Source organism: Primulina tabacum, chromosome 17 (genome assembly GCF_025594145.1).
Source record: "Primulina tabacum isolate GXHZ01 chromosome 17, ASM2559414v2, whole genome shotgun sequence".
NCBI lineage: Eukaryota > Viridiplantae > Streptophyta > Magnoliopsida > Lamiales > Gesneriaceae > Primulina > Primulina tabacum.
In genome coordinates this window covers 25,789,985-25,804,176 of record NC_134566.1, presented here as the reverse complement: position 1 = coordinate 25,804,176, position 14,192 = coordinate 25,789,985, and the positions used below count along the sequence as shown (strand labels likewise).

The 14,192-nt window shown below is 34.7% G+C and overlaps 2 protein-coding genes across 8 annotated transcripts; both read right to left on the bottom strand.

Moving 5' to 3' along the window:
- Nucleotides 1-3,740, bottom strand: LOC142530610 (uncharacterized). The gene is made up of 3 exons (XM_075636433.1): nucleotides 3,627-3,740; nucleotides 910-1,026; nucleotides 1-501 (listed from the first exon to the last, which is right to left on the bottom strand). Exons 1-3 carry the CDS (start codon nucleotides 3,738-3,740, stop codon nucleotides 1-3), a joined length of 732 nt encoding a protein of 243 aa, XP_075492548.1.
- On the bottom strand, nucleotides 3,254-9,249 carry LOC142530762 (cationic amino acid transporter 9, chloroplastic). Of its 7 annotated transcripts, none has more exons than XR_012816160.1 (10): nucleotides 8,966-9,249; nucleotides 8,421-8,827; nucleotides 7,449-7,625; nucleotides 7,087-7,311; nucleotides 6,822-6,998; nucleotides 6,375-6,611; nucleotides 5,172-5,261; nucleotides 4,965-5,054; nucleotides 4,405-4,506; nucleotides 3,254-3,397 (listed from the first exon to the last, which is right to left on the bottom strand). XR_012816160.1 is itself a non-coding variant. In XM_075636572.1 (9 exons), exons 1-9 carry the CDS (start codon nucleotides 9,183-9,185, stop codon nucleotides 4,456-4,458), a joined length of 1,674 nt encoding a protein of 557 aa, XP_075492687.1. In that variant the 5' UTR covers nucleotides 9,186-9,249; the 3' UTR covers nucleotides 3,873-4,455. The 7 variants fall into 7 exon arrangements, 3 of the variants coding, with proteins under 3 accessions (XP_075492687.1, XP_075492688.1, XP_075492686.1); XR_012816162.1 differs by having other exon boundaries at nucleotides 4,405-4,492; XR_012816159.1 differs by lacking the exon at nucleotides 3,254-3,397 and adding an exon at nucleotides 3,877-4,144.
- Nucleotides 9,250-14,192: the final 4,943 nt, after the last annotated feature.

Genomic DNA, 14,192 nt, shown 5'->3' with positions numbered 1-14,192 from the left:
CTACTTTAGTCCCAACCTTCGATTTTTCAAAAGATCAAATCTATCAATTATGTAATCTATATCAATGTCATGAGCAATCTCTCTCTCAATATACAAAACCATTGCATTGTTTAAATATTTCTGCTCCATTTTGTTGTGAAGTGGTGTCTTGAGAAGTTTCATCCCTGAAAATGCTCGCTCAGTTGTAGCAGTGGAATCTGGAAGAGTCAAGATCAAACGAATCAGTCTATCAATAATGAAATAAATCCTCGACTTCTTTGTTTCAACTAGTAGTCGGCACAATTTAGGAAGAGAATCAACATCTTTAAACCCCAAATCCTCAAATACATCGAGCATGTAATGATCCAATTGAGTCTTCAAATGTTTCATGTCATCTTTGGAAAAATCATTGAGATAAAATTTATCAATCAAAGAATAAATAGCATCACTGGGATTCAAGGCTTCACAAAGAGTGAGAAGCTCTATTGAGATGAATATTCCAATTTCCAGGCGCTCCTGAAGCTGTAAGAGATGAGCTTTTTTTTTATATCATTTTTTTACTTTCTCTTTTTTTTTCTTTTCATTTTATTTTTGTAATGGATGGACTTAAGGAAATAATTGGACTACACTATGTCTATATTAAAAAAATTGATAATTTTTGCTGGGCTTGAGCCCAGCCTAGCCCATACTATGGCTACGCGATGTTGGATTCTATTATGGAGTCAAGGAAATCATTTTATTATTTTATTTTTGTTGGCGAATGAAAATTCGATTTTATACATCTCGTTCTCTTATCTTATTTCTTTGTTTTTCGGAATTGCTAACTTTCGATATTTACAGTGTTTTTAAGAAAAAAATCAATAATCATGGAAATTATTTATTTCCTCATAACTATCTAGATAATTGGTTACGTGGTCCGCAGACACTTACTGTGAAGAAAATAAATTCACCAGCTTTGATGTTAAAGATCTTATGAGCGTCATGTGAGAGATTTCTCGGTTGCATCGTCCAAATACAACGGAAAGTATTGCTTTGAGCATGGAAATTCTGCATCACTCCAATGAATATAGCAGACATTAACATGGAACAACCATGTCAAGATTATATTCAGGATTGTAAGAGCATTAGGCCATCTCCAACGCTGCACCATTTTGGTGCAGCATTAACATCTCCAACGGGGCGCTCTTGCGCCAATTTGGCGCAGGGGTTTTCTATTTTTTTTATTTTTTATTTATATTTATTATGAATATTTATGTTTAAAATTATAAATATTATTTGAATAATAGTATATTATTGATTTTATTATTTGAATAATTACATATTTAATCATAAAAATTATAAAATAATAATAGTTCATTTTTTAAAAATATTTATTTATTTACTTTAATTATAATATTTAAAACTAATTTTTTTATGATTTTTAATTAATATAATTGAATACAAATACAAAATTAAAAATATATTAAATAAAATATAATAATTAATATATGTAAAATAAAAAGAATATTTCGAGAATATTCTTTTTGGTGTAAGATTTGAAGTAAATGGGTTGGAGATGAATGTTGTATTTGGTGCAGAAATCGCACTATTTTAGTGTGAAATTTTTACCAAAATAGATTTTATGGTTGGAGATGACCTTAGAGTAAGTTTAAACAGCAGCTGAAGAATTTAATGATATATTTTCACTATTCAAGTATTTTCAATGTATTTGTAAATACATATCTTCTAGGATTTTCTCACTTGGTTTTGTACAAAACCCTTCAAATTTGAATGAAATATGTTTCATTTTTTTCCTTCTAATTTCAGCATATAGTTAGCTTGTTCTTTCCTCTGCTATTTTATGTAGATACCGTCAAGAGGTATGTTCACCCACATTTACATGTACATGAACAATGTTTGATAGTACGAAAAAATAATTATAAAACATGCAAACATACGATTAAAACAGACGTTTTTTAAGATAAATATTCTAACATGACATCTACTTAAATATTTTTTTATTTAAATTGTATTTTTTTTATTTAAATTGTATTTTTCCGAAAAATTGTCTAAATAAATAAAACTATACATATATATTTATTAAATATAAATCGTTATTATTTTCATTAAACATAAATAAATAAAATAGACAACTCAGAGGGTAAGAATATGGGTTCAATTAAGCTAGATAAATTGTGAGCTATTCTTTTATTGGAACGTGATGTTTTTCTTATTTCTTAAACTCATTCCCTTTGTGTGTGGGTTAATGATTTATTAAAAGTTTTGTCTGCACTACAAATTCAGTGATCATTATTGATCTAATATGTGGGATATAAATTTATTGTAGTACAATAGTGGTCATTGGAGTCATCATGAGGGTAATATCCTTGAGTAGATTAAATTATACTTTAATTTTTAATTATAATTAAACTCCGATAAAAACTTCATTGAGGTGTTTCAGATGTGGTCATTTTATTGCAAGTGTTTTGTTCCAACTTGTTTTTTGGTATTATGTCTTCTAGGTCTGAACCCTTGAGTTGTGTTTGGATTGATAAAATTTAAATCTATTAATTTCACAATCCTTGACTTGCTTGGATAGATAAAATTCAAGTAGATCATTTCATGTCAAATTATGTAATTTCAAAAAATTTCACAAAAATAGTTAGATAAATGTATATGGAAATGAAAATTAATACAAGAGAAAAAAATGACTAAAGAGAATATACTAGATCTACATGAATAACCATTTTTATTAACGATATCGTGGAAAATATCAATGACTAAAGTAATCAATTTCAAAATAATATATTTTTTTACATGTAAATAAATATATATTATGAGTAGTTTTAATGATATCTTTATAAAAATTACAAAATATGAATATATGAAATAAGAAAAAAAATGATTTTGAAATAGTGAAATCATAAGATAAAATATTCATTTGTAATGAATTGACAATGTATTGATTTGAATTACAAACATTTCACAAACATATATTAATTTGTCTTTGTCGTAGCTCGATATGTATATCAAATTTACAAGTTTTATGGGGAAAAACAAGTTAGACTTGAATCTATTATCTTTGTTATCATATTTCAATTAACGGTTTGACCAAATAAAAATGACAAATAAAGATATCATTTGATGATTTCAAATAATACGGATACCTCAAGGAAAAAGGTTAAAATATTGTGTATAATTTTTCTGAAACGACACCCTCTACTTCTTGAATAAGAAACCCTTTGGCGTAAAAACATTACCTCCTCAAGCCAGCTAGAAGCCATTTCTATTAGTGCCATTTGTTCTTCACCTCAACACATTCAGCACCCCAACCATTAAAAGCGCCCAACACTGTTCTTTAATACAAGTTTGCTAACATTGGTGAAACATCAGAGGGTTTACTCACCATAGCAAACAAGCATTGTTAAAAATAGAATATCTGCACACCGTAGAAGACGATTATCGTTATGCACATCGTCGCGAGCCATATGGTTAAACAGCATCATTTGATATCATTTCCCCCAGCGTTTACAGAAAAATAATATAAGATCATAAGGTACTTGTTCATCATCAAGTATGCTAACACTTCTAGTGTGCCTCGCACAATCTTTGCACTTTCTATATAAATCATCAAAGAAAGCTGACCATAACCAGAATCAGCTACAAACATCGCTCAGTGGTCTTGCTCTGTCATTTGTAATACAGATTTTCTTTTCATTTTCACTTGTACCAATATGTTCTTTAATGGAAGTTATCTTTTCTTCATCAATGGCTTCCGTCATATCTGCTAAATATGGTATCAGAGAGCTACTTTGCTCTGCTGTGATTTTTTTTTCCTCTTTCGATTCCTATGGACTATAATATAAAATAACAATTGGAACAAGAGAAATAAACAAATGGAAAAAGTGATTGGAACTAGCGATAACTTGAAAAAAAGGTGAAGCGATAACGAATTTTGATGTAAAATGTGATTATGCGAGTGCACACTCACACCACACGCTTAGGATTTTCAAATAGACGATTTTAAAAAATATAGCAGAATTCCTAACTTTGTCTGCTAAGTAAGCAAGATAAAAACATTTACACAAATAACTTCTTCAGGAAAAAAAGGAAGGAAAAGAATGAAAGAATGAAAGAAACAGAATACAAAGAGTAGCAGTAGGTATACTGCACGAGTCTTTAAAACCTGCAAAAAAAAAATAATAATAACTGACAAGAGACCACATAATTGCCATTTGATAGATTTTGGAACCCCTCTCCTGTTCTATATTTTTTTTTTGGGAATAAATAGGTATGGATCAGTATAAGACTCCATCAAGAAGTTGATGACTGACAAAAAAGAACTATAAAAGTCGATGTTCCATAAACCCAAGGAAAAATTTAATGATTGACATCCGGCACGAATAGTGAAGGCAAGGAAGAGTTAGAGAAAGGTTAGTCAGTTACCCACAATAGAGTAATAGTTTCAGTGCCCATGCATGGTCAGAAATTGCCTGCTTACTTGGACGGTAAGGCTGAAATGCTAGTCAACTTCCTGTCAGCACAAGTCTAAAATAGAGATGAGAGAAAATTTGAGATCGAATTCGGTTAGACGAGCTCAAATGTGAGGACAATAGCAAACACTCATATGAGAATTAATACATAAATTTAGTCATAAGACAATTACTACAGAATATCCAATTCATAACAAATTACACTTATAAACTGACACTTCATCATATGTATGTATACATTGGAAAAGCTAATATACTTAATTCAGATTACATGTGGAATCCTACACAGATACAACTCTAACCTCCAACATCTTATGTCGAATTCAAGGTAACTTTTGGTCTTCCATGATGGAAATTGCCTTGTTATTCAACGGCAAATACTCAAAAGAGGATTAATACATAAATTTAGTCATAAGACAATTATTACAGAAGACAAAGTTACATAAAGAGTTGTATCTAAGTAGTTTCAACTGCAGGAGCTCTATGGTAGATAATCGACACATTTGAACTTACAGGATCTGCATGATACTGGCCATAAAATGCATAAACACCAATTGTAACAATGATGAGGACTACAAATCTCACCCAGGCTTCATAGTGCAGCTGCAACATGAAGAATAAAACAACTTGGTCTTCATTGTTTCTTCAAATTTAAATTCAAGGTTATGTGAAGCGATGGTTTTGTACTCAAAATGCAGAACAAGATAATGATTCAATTACCTGGGCAAACAAAAAAATGTTGATGAAAATGCTAATGGAAGGAATTATGGGAACTCCAGGACAAGAAAAACCCGGTGGATCTGTATACGCCTACAATAGCACATCAAGGCATTGTACAACCCTCGTCAATAACAAATAACTAATGGAGCACACATTTTCTATTATGCATATTGTTTTTCAAGAGTCATGCACTCATGCTTATTCCTAATCAATGAAAAATATAAGTGGACGCACTTTCATGCCAGTCTGAAAAGCAAAGCTTCTATTTTTTTTCCATGGTGAGATATCAACTGAAATTGCATATCTATCAGAACAGAACGTGAGACAAGAAGTTTGTATCAGAGTGAAGATTTAAGTTAAAGAATTCAGAAAGAGAAGTGTATCATGTTGTATCCGACGAATTTAGAAGAAAACATATCATGATGTTAAAAGATTGTATCCCAGTTCAGTAGACGAATTCGAGGAGAAGTGTAACCCAATTCACAATTAAAAAGTTCATTTAATAAATTTGTTTCATTGCGTGAAAGAATAACAGGAAGTAGATGCAAATCGAATAATAAGAAACTAAAATCCATGAGCAGTGAAGAATCTCTAGTAGAAACACATGTACTAAATCAACCAACCACAATAAATAATTCATAGTTTTAGACAACTGAGTTTGTTTTCGGCTACTATCAACGAATGGCTATTGAATTTCTCTGTGCATTGAAACTTTTAGAACTTCAATGTGGAAGAGGAAGAATCATAACATCCCTAGTTTCTTATCCTAGTCTCTAAAACCAGAGGAATATATGTACATTTCTCTTACAAAGACTCTTAAAACAAATGAGTAAGTTGTGGTCTGCATAACATGAAGTTCACACGGTATTTCATTTCACCATGATTGTTGCACCATTAATAATTGCATGCCAAAAAGGACATCTTAACAACCCCCCCCCACCCCCGCACCCCCCCCCCACCCCAAAGCCACAAAATGCACTCACAGGTCCCTTCATAATGGAAAGACCAAGGCAGTCAGTAGAGTTCACCCTAGATGAGTTGAAGTTCTGGTTGATTTAAGTTTTTTGGTCCGTGTATTTATTAATCCAAGTCAATGCCTTCTTGTGAACATGTTTATGCATAGAATTGCACATAAAAATTGTGGATGCAATAAAGTTCCCAAAGATCGTTGCACCATCCTGTGCATGTGGTAATCGAACTTACTTGCCGCAGACAAAGAGCCACACCAGAGAAGATAGCAATAATAATAGCAACAAGCACGAGTACAAATGAAGCACCAAAGCGGAAGAAGACACCAGCAGCAAAACCACAACAGGCAACTGTAAGGAGACAAATGACACCCTCCACCCATTTAGAAATCCACTTGGTAGAAGCCTGACTTGAAGTGTTATCCTTCAAACGAAGAGTCACAACACATGCTGAAACTACAGAATACCCTGTCTGAAAAGAATCATTCACATGAGTGGCATGATCCATTTGTCACAATTACAATATCAAAGTTTCTTTAAATAAATAAATTTAAGATTTTCAATTTGCCACGCGTTGTCTATGGGATACACTGCCACAAATTATGGGACTCCAGAAATTAAGAAACCTTCCTACTATTATCAATATCAGGGGAATGAAATTGAAATGTCAAAACCGACGTACCAAAGATCCAACTGATAGGATATGTGAGAGCACATGCACGTTCAAAAGTCCTGCCAAGATACTGGCAATAATACCAACCCAAACTTGTGAATGAATTGGGGTATGTCTTGTCGTGTGTACTTTGGAAAATATAGCTGGTAGCAAACCATCCCTTCCGAGACCGAGATATAGCCGAGACTAATTAGAAAACATGATACATTTACTTTTTAGAAATGGGAAGACCTAAATTTAGTCTCTAATTGGAAATAAAAAGGCACACATTCACCTGGACGTAAAGCCCAACCAGAAGTGTTGTAGTAAGGCCAGCAACAGCACCAAAGCTGATTAAAACAGATACGAATTTCAAGCCCTTGGATGTGAAAGCTTCAGATAGAGGAGCATCTTCTCCAAGATATTGGTATGGAACCATTCCAGTAATCACTAAACAGACTCCAATGTACAATGCAACACAGATCAGGAGACTACCAATTATGCCTAATGGTAAGTCCCTCTGAAACAAAAGTTCAAAAATAAGACAATGGAAAAATTTGGCATCCTTAACAGCATAAACAATGTTATTTACACCAACTAGCGGAGCCAAAAACAAAACCTCAAGGGGACAAATTCTACCTTTGTCATAACTCATACCTGAGGTCTCTTGGATTCTTCTGCAGAATTAGCAACTGCATCAAATCCTACATATGCGAAGAAGACAACTGTTGCTCCGGTAAGTACTGATTTAACTCCATTTGGGGCAAAAGGAGTCCAATTTGAGACGTCAACCTCAAAAGCTCCAACAACAATAACCATAAGAACAATGACCACCTGCAAAAGATTTATTGATCTGTCAGCCCTCTCAAACCCCTGATGCTTCTTTCTAGTTCAACCTTGTAAATGAGAAAACGAGAAGTACGGAAATAACATTTGATGTTCTTGCATTATTGACATATATTTGGAAGGCGACATATTAAACACTGAAATTTTGTATCAGGTCCAAATCATAAGCTTTATTTCAGAAAATTAAAAATTAGAGAGACCATATAGAATTCCCTGATGTGCTTTATTCTCTATAGTTTCCTGAAATAGCTCCATAATTTCAAAATTACTTATTCTTCCAAAGGAATACCAAGATGCAGGTTTATCCAGAAAGAAGAAACACCAAAAATAAATAAAAATTTATTTGCTCTAGGTTCAAACAATAATGCATCTCAAGCAGTACAAGGATAATGTATTACGCATAATGTCGCAGTGAACTTTTAATCAGTGTCACCAACATCTACGCCTTTCACCTAGAGTTCCTAAACACAAGAAATCAACAACCACCTTAATTTTATACGGAAATAGCAAGTAATTTAATCCAGAAATATGTAATTTTTATTTTCTCTTCCAAACATACCAACTGCTTAATCCATATCGATGTCATTATATGATCTAACAACCAAAGCTTTATCTACCACCTAGAATAATACGTATACATACAAAATTTTCTATTTTAACCAGGTCATTTTGGGATCAAAGGCATAGAAATATACCGTATGAACTAATTATTACCAGCAAATGCTTCTATTGATGCCAGTTTACTTCCATTGGAAAACAAGGAATGAAAGAAATATAGACAACCTTTGTTACTGTCATGGATGAATTCAGAATAGAAGACTCTCCAACACCCAAACAAAGGATGAATGTCAAGAGAGCTAGGAGAATAGGAGCCAATATATTAATAGATAATGCTCCAAAAACTTCTTCACCATGACCAACCCAGCTTGGGATGTTACCCTTGAGGAAAGGGATCAGCTCTAACAAGGAAACCACATAGCTCGCTAAGCTGCGTGCTATGCTAGCTGCACCTATATGATAGTCAAGCATCAATTGAACAAACACTAGAAAAGCGGTTAGCTCGTTGAAAGCGGTGTATGTATACAGGTAAGCCCCTCCAACAACTGCGGGAAAGCGAGAGGCTAGTTCGGCGTAACAAAGCGCGTTGAGAACACAAGATGCCCCTGCTACGATGAAGCTAATCGTAACTCCTGCATCGGGGTAACAACAATGGTGTTATGCCATGACACAGAATGACAATTGGAATAAAGAAACTCGAAATGACTTGCGAGATGCCCCCAAAGGACGAATATTGATGCAATGCATCCGCTTCAATCGAAAAAACTCACCCGGACCGGCGTCGCGAGCTACAGTCCCGGTGACGACAAATATCCCCGCGCCAATCGAAGCTCCGATTCCGAGGAGAATGAGCTCCAAAAGGCCCAGCCGTCGGATGAGACCCTCGCCGGAGCTCGTCCGGACGTTAGTTTCCGAATCCCGCGACAAAGGTTTCGACCTCAGCGCCGATGACCTGAAATGAGAAAACCATGACGAATAGGGTGACGTCATCCAGCTCTGCCAAATTCCAATATTTTCTATTTTTGTTTGTGTTGTTGCCAGAGGACAGGAGAGAAACAACGCACGTACGATGATTGTATAGATTTGGATGAGTAATTTACAATTCTACCCAAGGCGATTAATTCCAACCCACTGTCCTTTTTTTGGTACAGATGTTACATGGTAATAAAGTGATATTTCAATTGCATTCTATTCTTTGTGATCCGTATAACCTCGTTTTTTCCCAAAAAAATCCTACTTTAGATAAAATTACAAAGTAGAACTGTTGAAAATAGGTAACAAAGACAATCGTTGTATCATGATTATCGTTACAAAAGGTGTCGGCAAAGTCAATTGTGTATTAAATGAGTCAACAAAGGTTGGCAAAATAATTGTCAAAATGGCCTAAACAAATTTTGAAACGGAAGGTTACGTTCATACGAAGAAATGCATATATAAATAGATGCATTTCTTCATCAGTTGGTGCATCTCATTTACAAGCCTCCTCTTGAGTTTTCTTATTCATCCTATTAGTTCTATAATATTTGTTAAGTGTTTGTTCTCCTGTATTAAGAGAGTGTGTGTTCTATTTGGAAACACAGTGAGTGAGTTGTACACCACAAAATATTATAGTTGAATTCTTTTCATCTTGCCCGTGGTTTTTATCATAATAATTTTTAGGGGTTTTTCACGTAAATTTCATTGCCAGTTTATTCTTTATTTTCGGATTTATTATTTCAAATTACCGCAAGTGGGACCAACAAGTGGTATCAGAGCCTTGGTTTAAAATTTTGAGTATGCTCTGTGGTTGCAGCCTAGACTGATTTTCCACATCAGAAAATATTTTTTTGATATTTTTTATTTAAGGCGGGAATATTTTGTCTATTCTACTAAAATTGTTGTAAACATAATGGCGGGCAGGTACAAGATAGCAAAGTTCAACGGAAGGAATTTTATGCTGTGGAAAGTAAAGATACAAATAGTTTTAAGAAAGGAGAATTGTTTGGCGGCTATTGGAGATAGACCGGTGGAAATTATGAACGATAGAAAGTGGAATGAGATGATTGATAATGTTGTTGCCAATAATTGTAACTACTAAAAGTTTCGCATGCATGCGCGCTACAGAAAAATATAACATAAAGAAAAATGATCTTAAACAATTGACAGTAAAAATAGCGCAGTTTAAAATAACCAAACTCATCCAATGATATACGTAAACATAAATGAATAAAAATCTTAAAAACATCAACGTATAAAAACTTTCATATCCTCTCAAATCTCCTAAATCCTAATGCGGAAAACATGCGATCATCGGGTCGTGTCACCGCACCAGGTCTGCCTACTCAGAGTTCGGCATCTCCAGTCCTCTCATCCTCAAGCTCAACTGCATCACACACGCCTAGTGAGTCTAAAGACTCAACACACTTGTACCAGAAATAATAAGTACATATACATGACACACAGCTATGAACAATATCATACTCAACATATCTTTCATGAATTTAAAAGCATAACATAAACGTGTCGTGTAAAATCATCTCGTGTCAAATCATGTCATCTCATGTCAGCATATACGTATACATTTTCTTTTAATTGAATTCAATTCATTAGTTGTGACTTTCGTATCAGCTCTATCGATGGATCCATCTACGTATAACCACGGTATCGGACGGCGGGGACATCAGCGACAGCATTACCCGTCCACTGAACCTTGGCCTCAGCTCATCATATCTCATGTCATCGTATACATATACATCGTTAGTCACAACCAATTCACATCATTCAAAAACATCATCATATTCATCACTTAATAAAAGCATGCATATACGTAACTTTTTCCTTAAAATCAAACATGCACCATATTTATCATAATTTAGTAAAAATCAAAAACGTGATGCATAAACATTTAAAACATGATAAAATGTGCTCAGGGCGCTGCCATTACCAAAATCTCACCTCGGGTGCAAAATGACCATTTTGCCCCCGGAAATCCAAAATTACCGTTTTACCCCTATACCTCTAAAATTGACCGGAAGCTTACCAAACTCCTTAGAATGTCCCAAAAAATATTTAAAATCATTCTTAGACGTAAACTCGATCCCAATATCAAACTTAACCGATTCGTTTTAAAACTTGAATCGAGGTCCCGATTTTAATCTGTATCGACTCGAAACTTAACCGAATTACTCCCAACTTTTTACCACACCTTATACACATCAAAAAGGCCCTCAAAACCTCAAAACCAGCCCCTTAGAACTTCGAACCAGCCCTGGACAGTGGCTGGAAAATCCAGCAACCCTTATTTGGAAATCCTAGGCGCTAAACTTGAATCTATCGCTCCCATCTCCGAGCTAACGGGTCCAGCACCTAACCACCCTTGGCTGGACTCAAGACTAAACCCACCATGCCCTCCTGGACCAACCCTAACCACCTTGCGGTCCAAGAAGCCCGCCCCACACAAAGCACCCGACGGCCCTCCAAAAAACCAAAGCTACCTGAGTCCCATCATCTAAGCTCCTTCGATTTGCTTAAGGGCCAAGACCAGCCCCTCCCAGCCATAACAAAGCACCTGACGGCCATCCAAAAAACCCAAGCTACCTAAGTCCCCTCACCTAAGCTCCTTCGACTTGCTTAAGGGCCAAGACCAGCAGTTCCCAGCCCCTCCCAGCCATACCACGGACCCAAGGGGGTCGGCTTCCAGGCTGGAAACGAGCCATGCATGGCTGCTAACCCAAAACTTTCGATCTTGCACTCTAACGTCACAACAGCTACTAACCCGAGCGTTTTCCCTTCGAGCTTGGCAAAACCGAGACTCCATTATTTATTCACCCTTACACACGACATGTACAGACCCTTGTAGCATGAATTTAGCAGTCCCTTTCACAAACACTAAAAAGAAACGTAATTTGGATGAAAAAGGTGCAAAAACTTAACCGAAGCCTTCCTACGTTATATGCAAGATCGAGAATTCTATGCAAATATACACACATATCAGCAAGTATCTAGCATGTATGATGCAGAAATAAAATTACATGGCGTGCCGTGATGATTTCTACGTAAGAACGTTGGAGATCGAACGTCGGGAGAGCGCCGGAGAATTTCTTTTGCAAGAGAAATCCACGGCCGAAGCTTTGCTTGGTTATGGCTGCTGAAAACCACGAAAATGACGAAGGGGAGAGGGGTTTTCGGCTGGTGGGATTTAGATTTAGGTTTAGTGGGTCCTTAGGTATTATTTAAATAGTTAATTAATAGATAATTGGCCCTAGTTGTCATTTAAAAGTTATGAAAATGAGATTTAGGCCTAATAAGCTTAAAAGTAGGTTCATTGAATCCAAACACACTCCTGAAAAATATTTCGTGTTGGAAAGTTTTTGAAAATATTAGCCAAACCCTCAAAAAGACCCCCTGATTTGATAAAATATGCATACCGGATAAAAATAAAATATTGCGGGTAAAATACCCAATAAAGCCTATTTTTGAAAAATACCTTTAAAACATCTTATATTAATTAATAAAAATTAATCGTGTAATAAAAATAATTTTCTTAATAATTTCCCGGTCTCCGTTCATCGTTCGAGCGTGAAATGCAACTTAAAAATCCTAGTGCATGAACTTTTAAAATATCGTGAAATAAATCACATCATGCAATAATTATGCTTAAAATGCACAAAATAATTAAACACAAATTAATGAAACATGCATTTAATGCTTTAAAAGAAATTAATAAAATACCAAAGATATTTAATAACTTGCATGCATGTGGTTTACGTGGACCTTCGAATTTTCAAGACGTTACAATCTACCCCCCCTTACATTGAATTTCGTCTCCGAAATTCACTTATCCTCCATAATCGGAAAGTTTAGACTCTTAATTCTAGTATCTCAATAATCCACGCTTCCGCTGAACTACTCTGATAAAATAAATGGTAAGATGTCTTTACGTCTCCTCAATCCTAACTAAGTTGCCTTCAAAATCCTTGATTGCGAAACGCAACTTAAAACAACTTATGGCGACTTAGTTCTATTTTACTATGACCTCGAATTTGACCTTTCTCACAACTCCTCATGCTAGAAGTGGATGTCTAACTTATTGTATTTTACTTTTCTTATACAATACCCATAATGTTCACCACCTATTACATTATCATTCATGCAGTTCGACTTAAGAAATCTTAGCACCAAATTTTACTGATCGTCCTCTATCCTAGGTAATACACTTAAAAATTAAACATTATCTCGACCCTATACTAATATTAGCCTAAGATTCTTAAATCGAATTTTTACCTTACGGCACCAAACTTACGTAACAACTATTTACAAGTACACCCCAAATATAAAATGGTTGCAAATCTTCAATTTCGAGTGGTGATAACCCGTAAAACCCAAAATTATACAATATCGGTCTTCTACTTATATTAAAGCCCTTCTATCCCCAATTACATGCTTAAACTATTTCCTTCCCAATTACAATATAGTTGAGGCCTACGGCCCCTGGACTTTCTTCATTGAAACGAATGTCCCATTATTACGTATCCTCAATGCTTAATACGTACTAGCGTATAAAACTTATTAAGTCATCCCCTTGTAGCCTTAGACTGACTCTAATAAATCAACTTCACTTATATCACATAGAGTTCTAAAATCTCCATATCAAAGTTTTAGATTTTTTACTCGATAAAAATCTTAATGTTCGTTCATTGGCAACCTATATTGAACACAACTAATTCCCTTTTGTTTTTATTTTACCCAAAAATTCTGTATAAACACTTACCTCATAAACTTGAAATTCAAGTTTACTCAACCCAAGTAGTAATAAATAGTATAACTCCAACACACATATCCGCTCAGTTTTAAGTTTCTTAATGACTTTCAAAAATTTCTCAAAACAAGGTGTTTACCTCAATTCTTACATGCGTACATCGATTAACCTAACCATCAAACATATCCAACTTTCTAGAAAAATTAAATCCTAGCAAAGGTATAGTCCTAACTGTTAAAATCATGCCTAAAACTTATGAC

Bases quoted from the DNA above. Each gene is read 5' to 3' on its own strand.
- LOC142530610 (XM_075636433.1), bottom strand. From the start codon at position 3,740: ATGACGGAAGCCATTGATGAAGAAAAGATAACTTCCATTAAAGAACAT. The intron at 1,027-3,626 runs GTTTGTAGCTGA...GGAGTGATGCAG, and splicing joins GAGCAAGACCACTGAGCGAT to AATTTCCATGCTCAAAGCAA. The intron at 502-909 runs GTAAGTGTCTGC...CATCTCTTACAG, and splicing joins GTGAATTTATTTTCTTCACA to CTTCAGGAGCGCCTGGAAAT.
- LOC142530762 (XM_075636571.1), bottom strand. From the start codon at position 9,185: ATGACGTCACCCTATTCGTCATGGTTTTCTCATTTCAGGTCATCGGCG. The intron at 6,612-6,821 runs GTACGTCGGTTT...GATTCTTTTCAG, and splicing joins TCCTATCAGTTGGATCTTTG to ACAGGGTATTCTGTAGTTTC. The intron at 5,262-6,374 runs GTAAGTTCGATT...GTGCTATTGTAG, and splicing joins TGGCTCTTTGTCTGCGGCAA to GCGTATACAGATCCACCGGG.